The 20,628-nt window shown below is 42.1% G+C and overlaps 1 protein-coding gene across 1 annotated transcript in view; it reads left to right on the top strand.

Annotated features, from left to right (window-relative positions):
• The window catches only part of LOC130475803 (collagen alpha-1(XXIII) chain-like), a 428,306-nt gene extending 407,829 nt beyond the window's left edge, over window positions 1-20,477 (top strand). The window contains 10 exon segments of the mRNA XM_056847672.1: window positions 856-912; window positions 2,608-2,634; window positions 6,220-6,291; window positions 6,404-6,457; window positions 7,674-7,700; window positions 8,424-8,477; window positions 9,068-9,154; window positions 11,790-11,852; window positions 16,016-16,054; window positions 20,244-20,477. Coding sequence (XP_056703650.1) covers window positions 856-912; window positions 2,608-2,634; window positions 6,220-6,291; window positions 6,404-6,457; window positions 7,674-7,700; window positions 8,424-8,477; window positions 9,068-9,154; window positions 11,790-11,852; window positions 16,016-16,054; window positions 20,244-20,297 — 534 coding nt within the window. The 3' untranslated portion in view covers window positions 20,298-20,477.
• Window positions 20,478-20,628: the final 151 nt, after the last annotated feature.

Here is a 20,628-nt window from a genome sequence, read left to right on the forward strand (position 1 = left end):
TTTTACTGTTCTAACATCCCAATAGCACAAAACTCATAGGCCTCCAGGCCTGAACCAAGGAAATAATGAAACCCAAGAAATTGAGGGACCTCAACTTCTTGACACTAGTGTACACAAGATATTTGTTCTTTACCTTCTGGTAGAGACATGGTTTTATTTTATGTTCATCAAAATATGTTCATCAAAATAGGAACTTTTAAAGTCTACGATAAGCATTCCCAAGAAAACAAGACAACTGGTTAACATTTTGTGACCATATCATGCACTGCATTTTAACAATGCGTATTAACTACTTCGGGTTTTATAATTTCTGACTGTAGTAAATGACATTTGTTCAACACGTTGGGCGTGATCCAGTACATTGTAGGCACAGTGCCCATATGTAGAGGATTCTCTTATGCTCAGTGAAGGCATGCTTTCTCCTCTCTACCCACATACAAGCTTGCACATAGATAGCAATAAAAGTTGGTTGGGGGAATACATCTGTGTGTACATCCTGTATTCCCATTTAGCACCTTCACTGAATAGAAGTCACTTGGATCAAAGTGAGTGGGAGGACTGAATGGAGCTATGGGAGGTGTGCACAAACCTCCCATTCCCCCTGCCACGATGCCCCCTCTGCCTTTTTGTTGGAACCCCAGGAATTCCTAAATAGATAGGTGTAGTTCCTGAAGTGAAGTGGATCATACCCATTATAATGCAACTTTTACTGTTTCAAGATATCTTGTTAAAATTTTCTTCCCTCTATGTATTTGATTGTTCTTTATTATCTTAACAGAGAAATCACTCTGAATATTTTTAACATCTATAGCCTGTATTATGTCATGACATTTTATTGTGTAACAAAATTCATAGGTGCAGGTCATAGCTGAACCAGGACCTCCAGGCTTACCAGGTCTACCAGGCCCCGCGGTAAGTCTTATGAAAACAGTTTTCTGACTTGGAATGTGGCTCTGATATTGCCAATTTAGGGTCCACATGGCCCTGCCCAGGGAGTCATATCCCAGTTTCACTCGTGTGTTAGAATTCAGATCTAATGAAGATCACTGAACTGGTGTAATAAAACCATGTCATGAGTTCAATCAGTGTTACAGGTGTTTTGTTTTTTCTATTTGATGATTCTTGTTTTTAGGGATAAGCAAGACTCATGGCTGAAACACTGGAGGCCAAAAATCTACAACAGGTTTCCCATGTTTTTATGAAAATTACTCCCTGAGATAGATTCAGAGGGTAGCTGTGTTGGTCTTCAGTGGAAGAGCTAGATTCAAGTTTAGTAGCACTTTAGAGACCAACAAGATATTGGGGAATAGGTTTTTGAGAGTTAAAGCTTCCTTCATCAGGTACCATCAGCGGAGGACCCTAATCTGGAGAACCGGGTTTGATTCACCACTCCTCCACATGAGCTGTGGATGCTAATCTAGTGAACCAGTTGGTTTCCCCACTTCTACACATGAAGCCAGCTGGGTGACCTTGGGCTAGTCACAGTTCTCTCAGAACTCTCTCAGCCCCACCTACCTCACAAGGTGTCTGTTGTGGGGAGAGGAAGGGAAGGAGATTGTAAGTCGGTTTGATTCTCATTAAAAGGTAGAGAAAATTGGCATATAAAAACCATCTCTTCTTCTACTAGCGAGGGTATCTGACAAAGGGCGCTTTGGTTCTCAAAAGCTTATACCCCAAAATTTTTGTTGGTCTCTAACCTGCTACTAGATTCTAATCTGGCTGTCCTTGAGATAGGTAAACTTGTTAACAGAATGGATAACTAAAGTCACAGATCCTTCATTACATATGTGCATGGTGGCTATTGCACTGAGAAGGACACATATCTGGAATTTCTTAGTATCTGTGATCTAAGTACATTAAATGTCAGGAAGTTATTGCCCAGACTTCATGTACTTGACAACAAGATTGATCCCACTGAATATATGTAAGAAAAATCCACAGTGAAGCCTTTTCTTTAATATCTTTAGCTATTAGATCAGATCCTAAGGACATGTGGAATTTGGATCTGTTTTGAGTATAGAAGATTGGAACCAAAAGATCACTAACAGCTGAACTCACAGACCAGATCTTTCCCACCTCCCCTGACCATTAGGAACAGCTTTTTGGATGGCATGCTTCTCAAAATGCTCCTAAGAGTCAGGGAACTCTTAGGATCAGCATGAGGTACTGCTGCTTGAGGGGGGAAATTCATTCCGTTCACTTGCTTGCTCAAGCACTACTTTGGACCCAATACAGAATGCATAATAGAAGCTTTAACTAAGAAGAGATTGCAAAGCTGGAAATCTGAATATAGGCTTGCTTGTAGTGTGATCACAAATACTTTTTTTTCAAGGGCATGACTGGATATTTAATGGGGAGAAAGGGGAGGGAAGAGTATATTCTACAGTTTTAGATGAATTCATTCATCTGTTAGCGGTTGGGTTTGTTTTCAAGGGCAAATAAATTATACTCCGTCTTGAGAGAATTTTAATTTGGAAATTACATATATAACTTTGATTTTGTGAGGCAATTTGAGTATGAAAGATTGGGTATCAAGTTTAGATTATGTATTACTATACTTTGGAAGTATAAATGAATGATTATAAATGAACGATTGTCTACCTTTAGGGTCCTAAAGGAATACAAGGACATAAGGTGAGTTCCTGATACAAGAATGCCCTGTAATATTTGAAAACTAGTCTACAAAATGTGAATCTTAACAGTAAGGCATAGTTGTATGTACCTAACTTTCATTTGTGCTATATTTCCATTTTACTTCTTGGTGAGAAGAATGTGGGGCCTTTTTAGTGGCAGCCCCAGTACATTGCAATTCAAGCATGAACAAACCATAATTTGGAATCTTAGTTTGTAGGTCAAGCCTAACTCATAATTTGCCAGTTTAGATGCAACACAAATTATGGTTTTCTGTGAACCCAAAAATAGATAATTATCTCTTTTTTGCATGAGGGGAAGGGGGGTGGAGCAGGGACTACACAAGCAACCCTGAAGCTTCTTCAAGGATAATTCATATACCAGCAAACCATGGCTTAGTATTGTGCCTTAATTGAGCCACCTGCTTCCTCAGCTACCAGAAGACAGAAGATGATTTTGCCTGGCTCTATGTTATTTACTACAGCCGCCCCACTGCATGACACCTTTTTCCCCGATCTTCGGGACTGGGTTTTTGAGGGTCACAAAGAGCTGTTGGGAGAAGAGAAGGTGAGGAACGATCTGCCTCTGTAAGCTCTTTGTACTTGCAGTTCATAGAACCCAACCCATTGTGTTTAAGCTTTAGGTTGGTCTGTAAAAATATTAAGAGTACAGTATTGTAAAAGGTCAACAGACGCATCCAGTAGGCATAGTCTAAACTACTACATTGTGGTGAAGTGGTTAAAGTGTTGGATTAGGATCTGAGAGATCTGGGTTCAAATCCCCATTCTGCTATGGAAGCTTGCTGGGTGATACACACTTTCAGCCTAACCTACCGCATAGGTCAGGATGGGTAGCCATGTTAGTCTGTCTGTAGCAGTAAAAAAGAGTAAGAGTCCAGTAGCACCTTAAAGACTAACAAAATTTCTGGCAGGGTATGAGCTTTCGTGAGTCACAGCTCACTTCTTCATCTGAAGGTATCTGAAGAAGTGATCTGTGATTTACAAAAGCTCATACCCTGCCAGAAATGTTGTTAATCTTTAAGGTGCTACTGCACACTTACTCTTTTTTATTAACATAAGAACATAAGAAAGGCCATTCTGGATCAGACCAAGGTCCATCACACCCAGCAGTCTGTTCACACAGTGGCCAACCAGGTGCCTTTAGGAAGGCTGTTGTGAGGCTAAAACAAGGTTGTTGTGAGGATAAAATGGAGAAGAGGAGAACAATGTAAGCTTCTTTGGATCCCCATTGGGGAGAAAGGTCAGATATTAAAATAATAATAATAATAATAATAATAATAAATAAGTATGCAGAAGTCTTTGCTGAATTATGCATAACTACTTGTATGAATTACAATTATTGTATCTAGCTATATCTGTATTCTTCCCTTTTTTCTACATGGAGAATAAATGTTTGAATAATAAATAATAACATGTTGAATAATAACATGTGGAGGGCCTGTGAGGATTGGTCCTCCTCCCCAGGCTATCTCTGCTCCCTCTCAGTCCCTGCAGCTTCCTTCCTTCCTTCCTTCCTTCCTTCCTTCCTTCCTTCCTTCCTTCCTTCCTTCCTTCCTTCCTTCCCACCTACCTTTCTTCGTCCCCTCTCATCTGCAGTTTTCCCTCCATTCGTCCTTTTCTTTACCTCAGAGCTTCTCTCCAGCTCCCATTAACCTCTCTTTCATTTCATTTTTATTCCTTCTCTCCACTTTAGCTTGGGGGTGGAGCCTGAGGAGGGTGGGTCTTGGGGAGGGGAGGGACTTCAATGGGGTATAGCGCCATAGAGTCCACCTTCCAAAGCGGCCATTTTCTCCAGGGGAACTGATCTCTGTCACTTGGAAAAAAGTGGTAATAGCGGGAGATCTCCAGCCACCACCTGGAGGTTGGCAACCCTACTTTGCCCCCTACCCCCGCAGTCTTTCTTCTTGTCTTTGTATCTTGTCCAGATCTTTCCCACCCTCAATTCACTGCAAGTTTCAAAATGAAACTGCAGTGGCCTACTGCAGTGATGTTGTCTGCAGTTGCTTAGGCAATCCTAAATCACTGCCAATTTCTCATGAGAACGTTTAAACTTTTAAAATGTATTTTACCCTGTTCTTAATTTTTGTAAAAATAAGACTTTTCTGCAAACCTGAGAATATCCCAATGTTCTCCTTCCTGTTCCTGGCCTTATTGTGCAGATTTTATTTTGCCTGCATACTAGGGCCATGTCCAGAATTAGACCTTTAGATGGTGCAAGCATTCTGGGATAGAGGTTTGAATTCTATACTATACTTCTCTAAAAGCTATGTAAATTCATCATTTGCAACCTCAAGGAATTCATGGGCATAAGGTGAGTCACTCAAACTTCAAATGTGATTTGGTGAATACATTAAACAATATGCCACACAGGAACTGCAGCAGTACTAAATACCTAGGACAAATGTTAATTTCTATTAGAATGCTGGTTTCACAGTTACTAGGGGAAAGAGGCCATGCTAATACAAAATATTTGCTTCAGATGGAGACCATAAATTGAAACCACGTAACTTTTATTCCATTTGTGGGTTGCAGTAATTTAACAGGGGAAGTTCATATTGGAAAGATCCAAAATGTGTTGAGATCCCAGGTCCAATTAAAAACCAGTGAAATTCCTTCATGATTCAAAATGTGTGAGTTGCAGGCAATAAGCAAGAAAGTAAGAATGAAATTATAGTGTTCTTAAATCACACATTCACTTCCAGATATTTTCAGGTGATGTATTTTTTAAAAACAACAACAACTATAAATTGTAATATTCTAGGGACAAACCAGGTATTATTTCTCATCTTCCTCTACTCATACTGTCCTTTTCTCCTATCTTTTTCATCACAAGCTCACAAATGTTGACAATTTACCAACCTTTGCTAGTACTCCCCATCAACTTCTCCCTTCTTCAAGTCATGTGGCACATGCAGAAAAGGGAGGGATCTTTGCCCTTGTGCAGACTTGGCATAAGACACTAGGTTGCCCCATTCCAAAGTGCAAAAGATTGTCCCTCCTTTCATTATTCATGTTCTCCATAAGGGAAGGAAGGGAGACTTCCTGAAAGCAGAGCTTTTGCTGGAAGTGCGTGGAGATTCTTTAGGCCGGATATTCTGGCCTGTGCCATGCAATCAACTGAATGTTTGAAACCCTGCTTTTCACAACTTCCTCCTTCCATTGTTTCAGCTACAAGAAGGCAGCAATCTTAAGCATCTGGCAACACCTGTCATATCAAGTTTATTGTATAAGGCCATAGGCCGTTACAATCTAAAACAATATAACAACAAGTTAAAATATACAAAACCAGAATTGTTAAAAGAATACAGAAATTAAGAAATTAAAACATGCCCATTTGGCTCTATCCAGCTTTACCACCTTTGGAGACTTGTTTTGCCATGATTTTCTTGGCCGCCAGGCCAAACTGTGCCATTTTTCAGGAAATAGATTAATCTGTCAACATCAGATTATAATTGTGCAACTTTATTTAAACTTGATTGATTCTTTAATTAGCCATAAAGTAGATGATCAAACAATCAAAATTACATAATTGGTAGAAAGTTTGATATATATCTTTGTTTACCTGTAGGGTGCGAATGGGGCAAAAGGTACAAAAGGTGAAAGTGGCCCCAGAGGTGAAAAAGGTGTCCCTGGGCCACAGGTGAGTAGCAGGAGCTCTTTTTAAAAACTGCAACCTCCATCAGCCTCCTTGCTTCATCAATTCATTCCCTTTAGCAGCAGCAGTCCACATAATAAGTTGCCTTTCTCTCTAGGGTCCTGCTGGTTCCCATGGGCTTATTGGTTTACCAGGCACCAAAGGGGAGAAGGTAAGAACTAAATGAAAGACAGGTTGATAGACATGTTTATCAGGATCCTGATAGTGCTCCACAGTTGGGTGCTCCCATGGGGTGACATCACCACACATTTACTAGGCAAACTATATTTATGGGGTGGTTTGCCATTGCCTTCCCCAGTCATCTACACTTTACACCTAGCAAGCTGGGTACTCATTTTACTGACTGGAAGAATGGAAGTCTGAGTCAACCTTGAGCCAGCTACCTGAAACCAACTTCTGTCAGGGCAATTTATTTATCAGGTTTTAAATTTGTTTTGGTAGGGTTTTTTTTTTTTTTTTTTTAGTATTTTTGCAACTAGATGGAATCAGATCAGAATAGCTGCTGGTCCTGTTTTTTTTTTAATTAAATAGGTTTGGGACACTTTTTTAAAACCTCATTAGTATCTGTGTTTCTCACCCTTTTCCTGCTTTATTGCAAAAAAATTGCAGCAAAAATCATTTCTAGTTTAGGTTTTGGTTTTGTTTGGGGTTTTTTTGTTTTTGTTTTGCAATAAAATTTCTATATAATCTTCTTTAGCTTATTCAATTCTTTTCAGGCAAATTCAACAGAGTAATTTGTAAATAACAAAAATTAGACCTGGTCTATACATAGAGCAAAATGAAATGGTAAAGTTCTAAAGTGATAGAATGTTCTTTACTACTTCCGACTTTAGTCGGGGAGTCATCTTTTTTAATGTTCTTTTCCATAAACAGTTTCTTACAAGTAGAAGACTAATGCAACGGGGAGTGGGAAAGGCTAGAGCATATCTTTCTGATACACTAGATTCCTTAAGACTGGGAGTTTTGATGTGGAGAACATTCAGAAATGGCACCTTCCACCTGTGGCATGTAGTGGTATAGTCCATTTGATTTCATGAGGAATCTACTTCGTGCTGCTTGTGTAGTAGTCATATCTGCTTATAGTGTGCTAATAAAATGATATAGGTAGAAAAATCTATTTTAAATAAAACAAGTGTATGTGTGTTATCCGAATGCAGTGCACAAAGATCACAATATGGCCAAAGTTAAGCACTTTTTAATATACATTGATTCAATGGAGAGACAGGTATATGTTTAACTCTCACGTAGTGCTAAAATGTGCTGTCCTTTGCCTAGAACTATATGCAACAATTCAACAAAATGGTTTCGACCTTACAGTTAACATTGTGTCCAACTCTTCTCTCATTCCCTTTCTTAAATGATTCCAGGGAAAGCCAGGGGAACCAGGATTAGATGTAAGTATTGAATATGCTACTTTGATTGTTTCATCACTGTGTTAGCAAATGATACAGGCATAATCTTCGCAACAACATGTAGCAGGGGTGCTAAACATACAGCCCGGGGGCCAGATCCGGCCCCTTGAGAGCTCTTCTCCGGCCTATGAGCCAGCTGAGGCAGCCACCGCCTCCATTCTCAATCTGGGCTGGCGAGGCATGGCCCGGCCCGACCAAGTGACATTTATGTCATATCCAGCCCTCGTAACATATGAGTTTGACACCCCTGACGTATAAGTTGTTCACTACCAGTCCCATTTTACAGCTTGGGGTCTGAGGCCGAAAGATGTTCAAGGCCATGTCCCTTGGAACGAAACAGCTTCTCAGTCCACAGGGCTGCACTGGAAATTAGTCGTCCTTATTTTGGAGGAAATCATTAATGGAATTTTGATAAAACGTTTTTTTTTAAGTGGAGTTGTTTGAGAGCCCTTATCACTCTACTCTCTCCAGTTCCAAGCATTCTGGTTGCATGCCGCCTGGTCACACATTGAGGGATTTCAGCGTATTCTTGCTATTAAGTTTAGCATAAAATACCACATGCCTTCCTCCTGAGAATATTTCATTCTGTGTTAGTAATGACTGTGTGTTTCCTAAAAGCCTGATCTCTTCCTCTGCCCCCCCCCTACCAGAACTATTTGGAACTAAACTTGCACATCTTTTGCCCATGTCTGATGTTGCTTTTAGGGCTTCCCAGGCCTAAGAGGAGAAAAAGGAGAAAAAAGTGAAAGAGGAGAGAAGGTCAGTATCGCTTCTAGTGAACTGAACTTTAAAATAAAACCCACTTTAATTCATATATTCATTTTAAAATGCTGCCACCCCCCCAGTCCTGTTCTAGGCTGGCGAGGCATGGTCTGGCCTGACAAAGTGACATTTATGTCGTATCAGGCCCTCGTAACAAATGAGTTCGACACCCCTGCCCTATGGGGTCGCCATAAATCAGCTGTAACTTGATGGCAAAAAAGATGGATATACTTAAAGCCCCTTCTGATTTAGTCAGTTTTAAGCATAGATGTAATCCTTCCTCCTTCTGTTCATATGTGATGTAATGTATAAGCAAGCCCTCCATGGTCCATGGTGCATTCATTTTACTCAGGTAATACACTAGATCGACATTAAATATGTGTTGCCTTATACCAGCTGATGTTTCTGAGAGGTTTTCAAGAATACTAATGATAAAGTGTAAGTTCACAGAAACAAAATTTTATGATTCTCAGAATCTAAAAGGGTGACACAAAATGATGGTTGAATTTCAGGACATAACAACTGCTATTTTCTCTTACTTACATCTTTCAGAGCATCAGGGCTTTGTTCTTCTTTTATATCAACAGGGTGAAAGAGGACTGCCAGGCAGAAAAGGAGCAAAGGGGCAAAAAGGAGAACCGGGCCCTCCTGGATTGGATCAGCCTTGTCCAGTGGTATGGTTTGATATTACTAGGAATTCAAGTCTTCCCCTTTGAAATAGCTGCTTTTGACAAGTGCATCCTTGCTCTATTCCTGAGGGTTCTCCAACCTTCTAGAGAAGCCTTTTGGGAGGAAGAACAGATTGCAAATGGAAAGGGGGAGAACTGTGAATGTTTTCTATTAATATTTTGTAGGATCCAACCCCACAGATGCATTTTCTAAAATTGTTTAGTTCACAACTTGCTTCTTTTACATTTTAATCACCATTAAAAGCAGGAGCCATATAATGGGTCTAGAATAATATGTAGTAACACTCCACTCACATTATGCAAACACAGTGTTTATGATCAAAGGATATTTTGTGCATAGTTTGTTTGGGTTCCATGTTGTCTTTTGTGGGAGGGAGGGTTAGAATTTTCATTCTTTGACACAGACAAGGGAGTAAAATATTTAGCAGAAAATGTCTACATGTTGTTTGTTTCTCAGCAACCATAATGGCATGAAACTTGTTCTGAAAAAGAAGTTGCTAGAGTGTATATAAGTGGCTATATTCTGGGTCCCATGGCAGGATTGTGTCCACATAAATCTAAAGATATTATTTACAGTCGGATTCATAGATGGCTACATAGATATAATAGGTTTATAATTTTTGTAGTTTAATTTCTGTGGATTATTAGGTCACCCAAAAGAGCTTGTAACACTTTCATTCTTCATTACTGTTACTGTTGATACTATTTGTTCAGTCTAGCATTTGTTTTTATGTTCTTTGTGGTGGGGCGGGGGGTGATGTTTGAGAATTGTTTGAATAAGAGACTATTGCCCTGGCATATAAATGGTGGGAGAAAGCACCATCAAGTAGCAAAGTGTATAAAATCAAATTTATAGTGACTCTGTAGGGTTTTCAAGGCAAGAGACTAACAGAGGTGGCCTGCCATTGCCTTCCTCTGCATAGCAACCCTGGACTTCCTTGGTGGTCTCCCACCCAAGTACTAAGCAGGGCTAACCCTCCTTAGCTTCCAAGGTCTGACAAGATCAGGCTAGCCTGGGCCATCCAGGTCAGGGCAACATCAAAATAGGCCTGTAGAAATCTTCTAAGTGAGTTGAATAAAAAAAAAACATTCTTAATGTGAACAAACCTCTCAACTAGTTGTGACTTTAGAAGTTTGGGCTTCCAACAGCATTTGGTATGTTGTGATTGTATGTTAGTCAGTGAATAAAATTAATATGCCAGGATCAGCTTTTTAAAAAACAATCGCATGGAAAAGGAGCCCATCACACTAATGCAGTCCTTTTCCAGGGATACAAAAAAACATGATGAGGGGCAGGAAGCAGGAGAAAGGATTAAGGCACACATTGTACCTTTGATTTTGCCAATGCCATCGATGCTGCAGATGCTAACACAACAGCATGAATCATATGACTTGGTGGCACATCAGCAAACATCCAGTGTACAGCAGATGGAATGGGTCGATTACACTTCTTTGTATAGCCACTCTAAAAAACCAACAGTGTAATCAGTGCCAGGGCTATTTCAATCTGTTATGGCACACTCTTGATGCCCAGATCCCCAACAGCAGCAGCACAAATGGGAGAAAGCCTCTTCCTGTCTGGACCACCCTGTGAAATCCAGAACAGTCCAGGGGCAGCCCAGCCTGGAACGAAGCAGCAACACTGATGGGAGGAGCCTCCTCCCAGTCATGCCACCCCTGCAGAGTCCAGAATGGGCCCCAAAGGCAGCACCGCAGCACTCCACCCTGAATGCAAGCAGCAGCAGCTACATAGGGTCTGGGAGGCAATGGTGCATGCAAACCATGCCTCTCACCTCTTGTCAGGTTGCCACTTTCCGCTTGCTTGGCATCCCGCACAGCCAATTGGTCTCTTTGGTACTAATGGAGAGATGCTCCAGAATCTGTGTGTGTGATATTAATGCTGTAAAAAAATCAAATTGTTCTAAGCCTGCTATGAAGACTGCTGTTCCTCTTCCAAACTGATTGAGAATCTATACAGCCAGTGCCAGGACACATCAAATAAATGGGGAATTCTCTCTGCATAGCAGGTGTGTCCATCTTATGACTACCAATTTGAACAGTGGTAATTGTTCACTAAACATCTGGTTTTTGCTGCCTGCCTGGACCTGGGGCAGGGGGAAAGGAGGGAAAGTTGCCAAGCATAACAACACTTGGCTGGTGAATTATGTTTGTGTTTGTGGTTCGCAAGTTGTGTAGGCTCAGCCTGTATTCTGTAGTGCTGAATGGATGGATCAGAACCCTGCACAAGACACCTCATATGCCATCGTCTGAGCGACAGGAGCAATTTTTTTTTTTACTTCTTTACAGCTGCTACAGAAAAGAAGAAGCTCTATTAATTTCCACCCACCAGGTTAAGCAGGTACTTACTAGGAAGCTGCAGCATGTTTAACGACACAAGAGGACATTTGTGCTTTTGACCTGGCATGATAAGAGACCTGAATTCTAACCGCTAATCTTATAGCCAGTTTATGAAGAAATAGGAACAAATTTGTTCCTAGGTTGCAGTATGCATATTCCCAAGTCCTTGTCGTTTTGGTAGAGAGATTTCCTTACCATCTTTCTGTTTCTCCTTTCCTTTCCTATTAACTTTTATGTGTATTTTTCCATTCTCAATTAACAGTTCATTTTTAAAGGAGAACCAGGTTTACCAGAACTGGATGGTGTGAATATGCTCTGCCCTTTGGTACGGTATCTCCTTTCTTTCTTTCCTTTCTTGCATGGCTTCTTCCGCTTGGCTTCATCCTCACTCTGGAAAGTGAAAACCCCTTTTGATATGGATAACTGAGCATTTCCCTGCCTTGTTTTATGGAGAAAAGAAAATACAACTCAGTGGTTTCCTTTTCTATCTGAAAGTCAGCACACATCCTTCTCTATAAAACTTTGAAGTGTACAGATTGTCAAAAGGGCAAAAATACTGTGACAGAACACATCTAGTGTTTATTTGACCTCTGAAAGACCAAAAATAGTAGAATGAGCTGTAGATCCTAGGCAATGTATTCTCAAGTCGGGACAAACCTGCAGCACATACTTCATTCCATTCAAAACAGAGGCATGCTAAATAATGAAAGAGATGCATTTATAGATTTTATTTTTAAAACATGAAAGGACCATTCATGATACAGTTTCTGTTTTAACAATGGAGGGGGGCTCAGAGTGATATAGTACCATACGTGCTTTAAATATAAAAAAGCCTAGATTCACTCCCTGAACGCTTTACTTAAGAGTGTCTTAAGTTGCAGGGCTTCTGACTTGAGACCCTGTAAAGCTCCTACTGGTCCTTGTGGTATAACTGGGCCCAAGACCTGGCTGTGTAGAAGGCAGCTTCATCTATTCATGTGATTGGCTCATGAACTCTATTTGCATTCATGGCCTTTGTGGCTCCATCCCACTACCAAAGTCTTGCCAGGCTAGAGTAGCCAACCTGAGCACTGTAAGCCAAGCAATATTAAGCAATTCAAAGCAGAAATCTAATGGCACCTTATAGACTAACAACATTTATTCCTGTATGAGCTTTAAATAAATAAATGTTGTTAGTCTTTAAGGTGCCACTGGACTTCTGTTTTGTTTTGCTGTAGCAGACTAATAGGGCTACCCCACTGGAAATATTGAGCAATTCCAAGAGCAGGGCTGAAATATAACCAGTGGTACCATCATGCTTAATAAAGGCTTCCTTTTATTGAGACAGGACATTGGTCTATCAGAGTTAATATTGTCTAATAGGACTGACAGTGACTCTCCAAGGCCTCAAGCGGAGGTCTTTCACATAATCTGCAACTTGATCCCTTTAATAGAAGACATCAGAGATTTAACCTGGGATTATCTAAGAGCCAAATAGATGCCCTACCTCTCAGCCACAGCACCCCACCACCCCACAGAGTACTAAGGAGTTACGAAGCTATGAGCATGGTGACTTTCAAGAGTGGCCCAGTGTAGGATTCCAGGCAGACTTTTAGTTGAGAAGTATATATGCCAACTAGGATAGGCATATTGAGCTACATTTATAAATGTCACATTCAGATATAGTTTGGGCTAAAATAATTTCTCTTAGCAATTACCTTTTGTGCCTCCCTTCCGTCTAGCTGGGTCCCCGAACGTCTGGCTCATGTGTGCCGATTCCTAACCCCCACCCTCACTTATGCTTTGGTCCTGAAAAAGTGTGCTTGGTTTGGAGTGATTCTGCATGGTCAACTGGTAGGCTGCCATTCTGGCAACTTCTGAGCTTAGCTAGTAGTCATAGCAATGTTTTGAAAGTGTTAAAGCACATATTCTCAAGCACCAAGTTGGGGCTCAGTATTGGCCTTTGAACTGTCCTACGCTGTTTGGATAGCTTACAGCCCATTCCTGAAAATTGGGCCGAAACTCTTTAGGAGGAGGTGTGACCTCGCCGCCAGAGTAAGTACGTGTAATCACGCGATTGCACGTACTTACGCTGGCGGCAAGGCTAGTCCTGCTGGCGGGTGAGCGTAGCGGGACCGCGCCTCACCCCTCTGCCGGCCTCTCTGTGGCACCGGCAACGGCATAGAGAGGCCGCTCCGGCGCAGGGGGGCGGGCCAGGGGCGGGCAGGGGGGAGGAGCCGCTGGTTAGGCAGCTTCCTACCCCCTTTCGTCCACTTCCGCCAGCGCCGGAAATGGCGGTGCTGCGCCTGCTTTTTAGCAGGCGCAGCCTCGCTGTTCCCTATGGGGCAAAAAGCCCCAGTTAAACAAAAAAAAAAAGCTGCGAAATGGCTTTTTTTGTTTTTGTTTAACGGTGTACGGGAATCAGCTTAGGAAGAGGTGCTGCTGCGCCTCTTCCCCGCCATCCCCGTACGCTTCTGCTCAGGAGTGGGCTGTTAGTGGTTTTCATCCTTTTTTTACCTTCAGAGAACCCTTTTTGCACCATCTACTGAGGGACCCCTATGTATTTGTCACAGGACACTTATGTGTTGCACAGAAGTCTGTAGTTAGCACACTCAGAGGCTAACTATGCATTGCATTCTATAATCTTGTGTAGCTCAACGTATGTTGGGAGACTTTTCAAATCTGCATTTGATACCCAACGGTGAAAAAAGCTGCTTGCAGAAGGTGATTTAGAGGAGGGAACCAGTGGTCAGGAAAACACTTCCACACCCCTCCTTCCCCCACTCTAAATTGTTCCATCCTGGTGCAGTTTTTTAAAAGGATTATTTGCATTATTTATTTGCATTATTGTTCCTTGTTATTAGACCTTGTTATTGCCTTTTGTGAACTGCGCACTCTAGATTCCATCCACCACTCACATGAGGATAACGCATAATAGCAAAACATTTCTATTGGCGGGACAAGATATTTCTCAGTACAGTTTGCTATAATTGTTTATTTTTTCATTTGGAAACCTGTAGTAAGCCTCTGAGGAATCTCAAGGGTCACTAGAACACAGTTTGAAAACCACTGTATTTGATCAAGCAAAGATTGGATCCAGACTAAAGATTGGATCCATGGAAGGGGGATATAATTTCTGCCCGTTCTCCTTCCCTGCTGCAGATCCCCAACTTGCTTCTGATGCCATTCCTGAGGGTTCCTGAGGGGGAAGGGGCAAGGGGCCGTTCTGTTCCACTGATAGAACACACCCTATGTGTGTTTAAAGGAGTTGTCAATATATACTGGATGCGGCCTGGCATGACTTTTGTACATCCAAATTTTAGGCAAGTAGATTAAACACTATGGTCATGCTCTTCATTGTGCCTTACACAGTTCCTAGAGTTATCCCCACTTCCAGAGAATATAAAGTGTCACGGAATAATGAAGAAACAAAATGTGTTGTACATGGCCCCACTGAACCTCTGCTATTCTTCTGACATTTTTCTCTTCATGGTTATTATAGCTCCAGTAATGTTTCGTGTTCTAATGTATGACGGATTTGTCTACAAAGTGCATTCAAAGTGATAGCATTCATCAGCTACGTTACCCAGATGCCATGGGCTTGTGAAACACACCATGCAAAGCATTTGGGTAGCTTCAGAATGTGCAGACTGAGTTAAAGGCAACTCTTTCTGTGTATTTGTATGATCTTGCATATATCAAAGGCTGTCTCATCTGTCGTGATTTTGGTAGGCATGGTCACATCAGTTAATCCCGTATACTAGGAGTACTCAGATATCTTTTTTCTTCTCTAGCAGTGAAAAAGAAATGATGCTTGCTCAAAGGGGACTTTGTCTCCCACAGGACACACTGATTGATAGATTGCTGGAGAAGGGGGGAAATGTTGTAACCCACTTTGGATACCCATTGTGAGGAAAAGTGTGGAATAAATGAAGTAAATCTGTAGCTGTAGACTATAGACATAGGGTACCAGTAGGAATGCTGTACTTGGGCTGGGTCATGAAGACTGGCTATCCTAACTATTGTCATTGTACTTTAAATTTTAGAAACATATAGCTTCTGGATTCAAGCTCAGAGATATTCTCTAATAGATCAGCTCAAACAAATATGGCTGAATTGGTATCCAGATGGGGTGTCTTTGTGTATAACTGTTATCTCTTTTCATCAAAATGCTACTACTGCATAAATACTACTAAAACATTCTGAGTCAGGCAGTTAACCTTACTATAATTCAGGGGACTTCTTTACGTTTTAAAAGGAGTTGCTGGAAACTCCAGTAGTTATTTGATTTTGTGAAATTACATATTGAATTTGATTTGTCGCTCCTAAATATCTACTATTGCACAAACACAGCACTTGGGTTTGGTTTTTTTGCATGCATAATTATATCAGCTGATGTTATAGTTGTGGATCTTGCCAGTTCATATCAAAAGAATGTAGTGGGTTTTTCTGTATGATATATTTAACTATTTTCCAATAGCACACAAAATTGTTCATTATTTTTTATAGGGACAAGATGGATTACCAGTACCAGGATGTTGGCACAAGGTATGTATGTTGGCTGTTTTCACTCTGATATTGGTTTCTTGCTCAGCAAGAATAACAACAGTACTCCCTCAGCCCTGCGACATCACAGCATAGAAAATCCGGCTTTTCTTCAGTTTTCATGCTGACTTTACATCTTGTCTTTATATGCTAGTCACACGATATTTTTATTGTGATTTTACAACAAATTTCAAGTTTTTACAGCTTAGGATGGGGCTCCACAAGATGGCAGCAGATTGACATCTTTGAACACTGACTTGCTGCATACAGCAGGAAACATTGGCCATTTACGCATGGGAGGTTTTGCCTTGGATGTGCCGCTAATCCAGATGCACATTTCCCCCCATCCGAATTCTCAAAACTCTGCATGGGGGCTTATTTTTGAGTTCTGAGAATTTGAATGGGAAAAATGTGCATCTAGTAGGCGGCAAATCCCAGGCAAAACTTCCCATTCATAAATGGTGAAAAAATGAATGCCAATTAAGAAGCAATGGATGGGAGAAGTTCTGACTGCTTTGCACACACACACACACACGTCCCCACTTACTTTACACTCAGCCAGATATTGTGACTTCAGAAATGAAATTTTTCATTTGTAAACCTCTAGGGAACTTTGGGGGAAAGGGAGATTTTGGGATGCAAAATCTCCCCCCCCCCATTTATCTTTTTCACTCCTTTTTGTGTTCCCTGTCACATCCCCACTGTGTTCCCTCCTCTCTCTCTCTCTCACACACACAAATACTTTATTTTCCAGAGAATACAAAATATTGTAATTTATTGTTACGGCCATTGGCCAGCACAAAATAACAAAGCAGTACAAGTACCTATATAACATTAAATAAAAGGAAAAAGGAAAGATGAAAAGTAAAGTAACATGGGCTAAAATAAACTGATTAAATGCATTATCAGCGTAATAGAGTACCAAATAAAGATTGCACATTATACATTGTACATTACTTCACCCATCACTCATCATCTGATGTATCACTAATAATATAACCCTTTTTATTTTGAACATTCCTTTTAGTAATGGCCTTCCAGAAAAATTTAGCTACATCATACGAAATAGCGGGATTTTCATCTTCAAGCAGAAATTGGATCATTGAGCTTTCTTCAACTATAGATTGATGCAAATGACCAAATCATTGTAACCAAGGATCAGTTGTAGATCTTCTACAAAATATTGAGAATAAAGAAACAAGAAAAAAAAACATCCCAAAGAAACCCATAAAATCTTAATAAGAAACAAAGCACCAGGAAGTAAAATTAATAAAACTGAGCGATCCTCTAGGGCGCTTGCGCCAAGGTGGCTGGCTGTGGCATAACTGTGGTGCCACTAGTCCACTCCCTAAAGGGTTTGGGTAGATGGCGGCCAGCAGGAAAAAGAGTAAGTGGCTGGGTGTCAGTGGTCGCAGCCGTATCAGCGTTCCCAGCAGCTGAGCCGTAGTGTCACATGGAGGTGTTGTGGCAAGGCAGTGGGGCCGAGACAGACAGGGCAGCCAGAATCAATCAGGGGCTGCCAGGCATGGAGGCCAAGCCCAGCACCTGTCACAGCCCAGGGGCGGGCAGGGGCAGGGATGCTGGCTCCATGTCAATACATCCCCCCATCCCCTTAAAGGAACCAAGTCCTGTCACAAGTCTCTGGGCTTCTGTCAGTGTTGGCAAGGGCCCCAGTAATCCACCCCCCATGGAGACCCCAAGCAGGCCCCTTGCCCATAAGGAGCCAAGGGCACCCTTACTTCAAAAGGAGAAGGGGGAGATGTCGAGGGGTGTCTGTGGAGTTGCAGGTGCCCTGCGTTCACCGGCAGCCACACCTTCCAGCAGGATGCCCACATTGCTGAGGGCACCCCTGCACCACCCCTGCTGGCAGTGGAGTGGGGGAGCCACTGGGGCAGGGCATTGTGCAGTTTCCAAAGCCCCTCCCAGTCAGTGTGAAGCGTCAGCACGAACGTATCCTGAGCTTACCTGCTCCTGTCTGATGCAGCCCTGACCCCAATAACCCTGCTGATTGTTCGATAAGCACTCTCCTCACCCAGCATGCCCTACTTGCATGATGTTTGTTAATGGCTGGAGACACACTGTTCAGGGGCCCCACTACACTGGACCCCTTGGACTAAAACAGCTGAAATTTGACAGTTGCAGGATGAGGATTGTCAGCCCTGCAGGCAGATTGAAGCCTATATCTGCAGAAACCGCCTCCCCAACCATCTTCATATACAACCCACACACACAAAGAGTTGTGGCAACTAAAGCCACTTTGTTAGACAGCTAATGGGGAGAGGAGCCGAGGGAACCAGAGACCACCTCCACGGAACTGCAGGGGAAATGGGCATTTGGGTTCAGAACTGGGAGAGGTTAGCCACAGAGTGTGGACTTTGCTCTCCCCTTTGGGTGTTGGTGCAAAGGGGTTGCCCAGTAGTGCTAAGTGCCCTCGCATGCTTTTCCTACCACCGAGGTGCCTCACTGCTTGCTCTAAGTCCACATGGTCGGGAGCTGTCAGACAGGCTCCTGTGCCATGCCCCCTACCTCATGAGTTGGAGTGTCCTGGCTGGGGTTTTTGTAGGGCTGGGGGATGCAGTTGGGTACTGGGGAGGGGGCTTGGATGCCACAGGGGAGGGAGACAATTGAACGTGCCCGTAGTTGGTATCCTGAGCTGCGTCAGGCCTCATGGGCATGGCTGCAGCAGTTTGGTGGGGGGGCTTGGTTGTTGTTTTTGTTCAGTGGGCTACACCTTGTTTTTTGATGGCTCAACTTTGCAGCTGTCAGGGGGTGATCCCAGCCTGAAAGTGCTTAGGGTGTGACTGACTAACTCCGGCAACGCCCCACAAACTGCCCATGACCATGCTGGCACAGGGCCTGTGCCTCAGTTGCGCTGACAGGCAGCTGCTGAGAAGCTGCATTGGCGCCCAAGAGTGGTGCAGCAGCACTGGTGTCCTGCGCTAGTGTAACTGTTCCAGCATAAGGGTCAGTTGGCTCCTTGCGCCCACTTGCTCCCCCTTAGGATGGCACTGTTAATGTATTAAATATGTAAACAATTTAGCCCTACGTTTGTAATGGCAAGTTTGGTTGCTTCTAACAGTGTGATCCCAGCCAATTGTCTGTTTGATGACATCGTAACACCAAAAGACCAATCAGACTAAGCTTTGTGACTTGAAGGCAAATGAACCCTTTGATTGCCCTCTGAATTGGAGGGGACACAAACACACCCAGGTTTCAGCTCAGGAAAAACAGGAAAAGATGGCCTGGTTGCCTGAGAAATGAAAACATTTTCACACCGTTTCCAAGTCCTGTTTCTTAAATATTAGAGCTCTGTGTATGTTCACTCATAGTATTCCACAAGTCTATGAGTTTTCCTGTAGTTTGATAGTGTCAAGGAAATATTTATGAAGAAGGGCAATACACAGTAGGATGTACTCTGTACCAAGACCGCATAGAGAGGACAGCTCTCTAAGCTGATTGGAGGATTGTGCAAGCCACGTTTAAAACAAACCACCTAGCTGGATCATCCCAATTCCAAAAAGTTCAGGAAATATTAAGTTATTACAGCCATGAAATGGTAAACCATGCAGTACATGACAGGAAAGCCACAATAATGATCAACAGTGCCACTAAAGAGTTACAAATACTGCCAAGCTATAGTGTGGGCAGAATCTGACTTTTGTTAGTGGGACCTCTAAACATCTCATAAAAATCTTCAGGGGGATTTGAATTGCAAGCATGTTAACAAAGCAGAACTGTTCCGCAGTGTATGAAAAAGATGCATGCTCTGCCTGTGTTTTAAAACATGTTTGTGTTCTTTTTCAGTGATCCTACAAGCATGAACTCTGTAAATAATAGTGTGATATATTTTGACCTTTTCTAATTTTTATACAAAAAAAAAGAGGAGAAAAGTCACAAAAACAATAAGTCTTCAACAGTAATATATTGACTCTTTTTTTTATATTGGATGCTGTCACATATGGATTTTTAAGAGATAAACATTTCCAGGACCCACGAGGACATGCATACACACCATCTGGAGTTTTATAACTGGACATGCTGAAGTAGTTGGGAATGAATGTTGTTCGCTGCTAATGCTACTGTGTGGACTAACAGCACTGAGAAAAAATTGCCTAATGTGCCTTATTGCATGGAGAAGGGACTTTTCTCTTCTAATCTTTGGCTTTCAACGATGCGATTCTGTTGCACGTAGACGCAGACGCAAAAGGGGGAGAAAACAAAAAAGAAAAAAAAGACACAGCCCTAGAAATGAGACAAACTGTGGCCTCTGGATGAATGCAGGAGGAACTTCCAGCCTGCAAAGATCACACAAGTATAACCACACATGCTGCTACATGCCTCCAACTTGGAACAGTAAGATTGACTCAACCGCCTGTGGATGTTTCTCCTATGAAGAAACTTTATCTCTAGGAGGGGGAAACCCTCGGTCAAGCTTTCTATGATCTGATACTAAAGGTTGAAAGATTCTCTTGCAGAACTCTCACAGAGGCGGAAAACTTGGTGTGCGCCGCACTTTGCCAAACAGCTATTTCTAGCAAAGGAAACTGTATAATCTTCATCTTCATTTACAGATTAGG

Source organism: Euleptes europaea, chromosome 1, assembly GCF_029931775.1.
Source record: "Euleptes europaea isolate rEulEur1 chromosome 1, rEulEur1.hap1, whole genome shotgun sequence".
In the NCBI taxonomy this organism is placed as follows: domain Eukaryota; kingdom Metazoa; phylum Chordata; class Lepidosauria; order Squamata; family Sphaerodactylidae; genus Euleptes; species Euleptes europaea.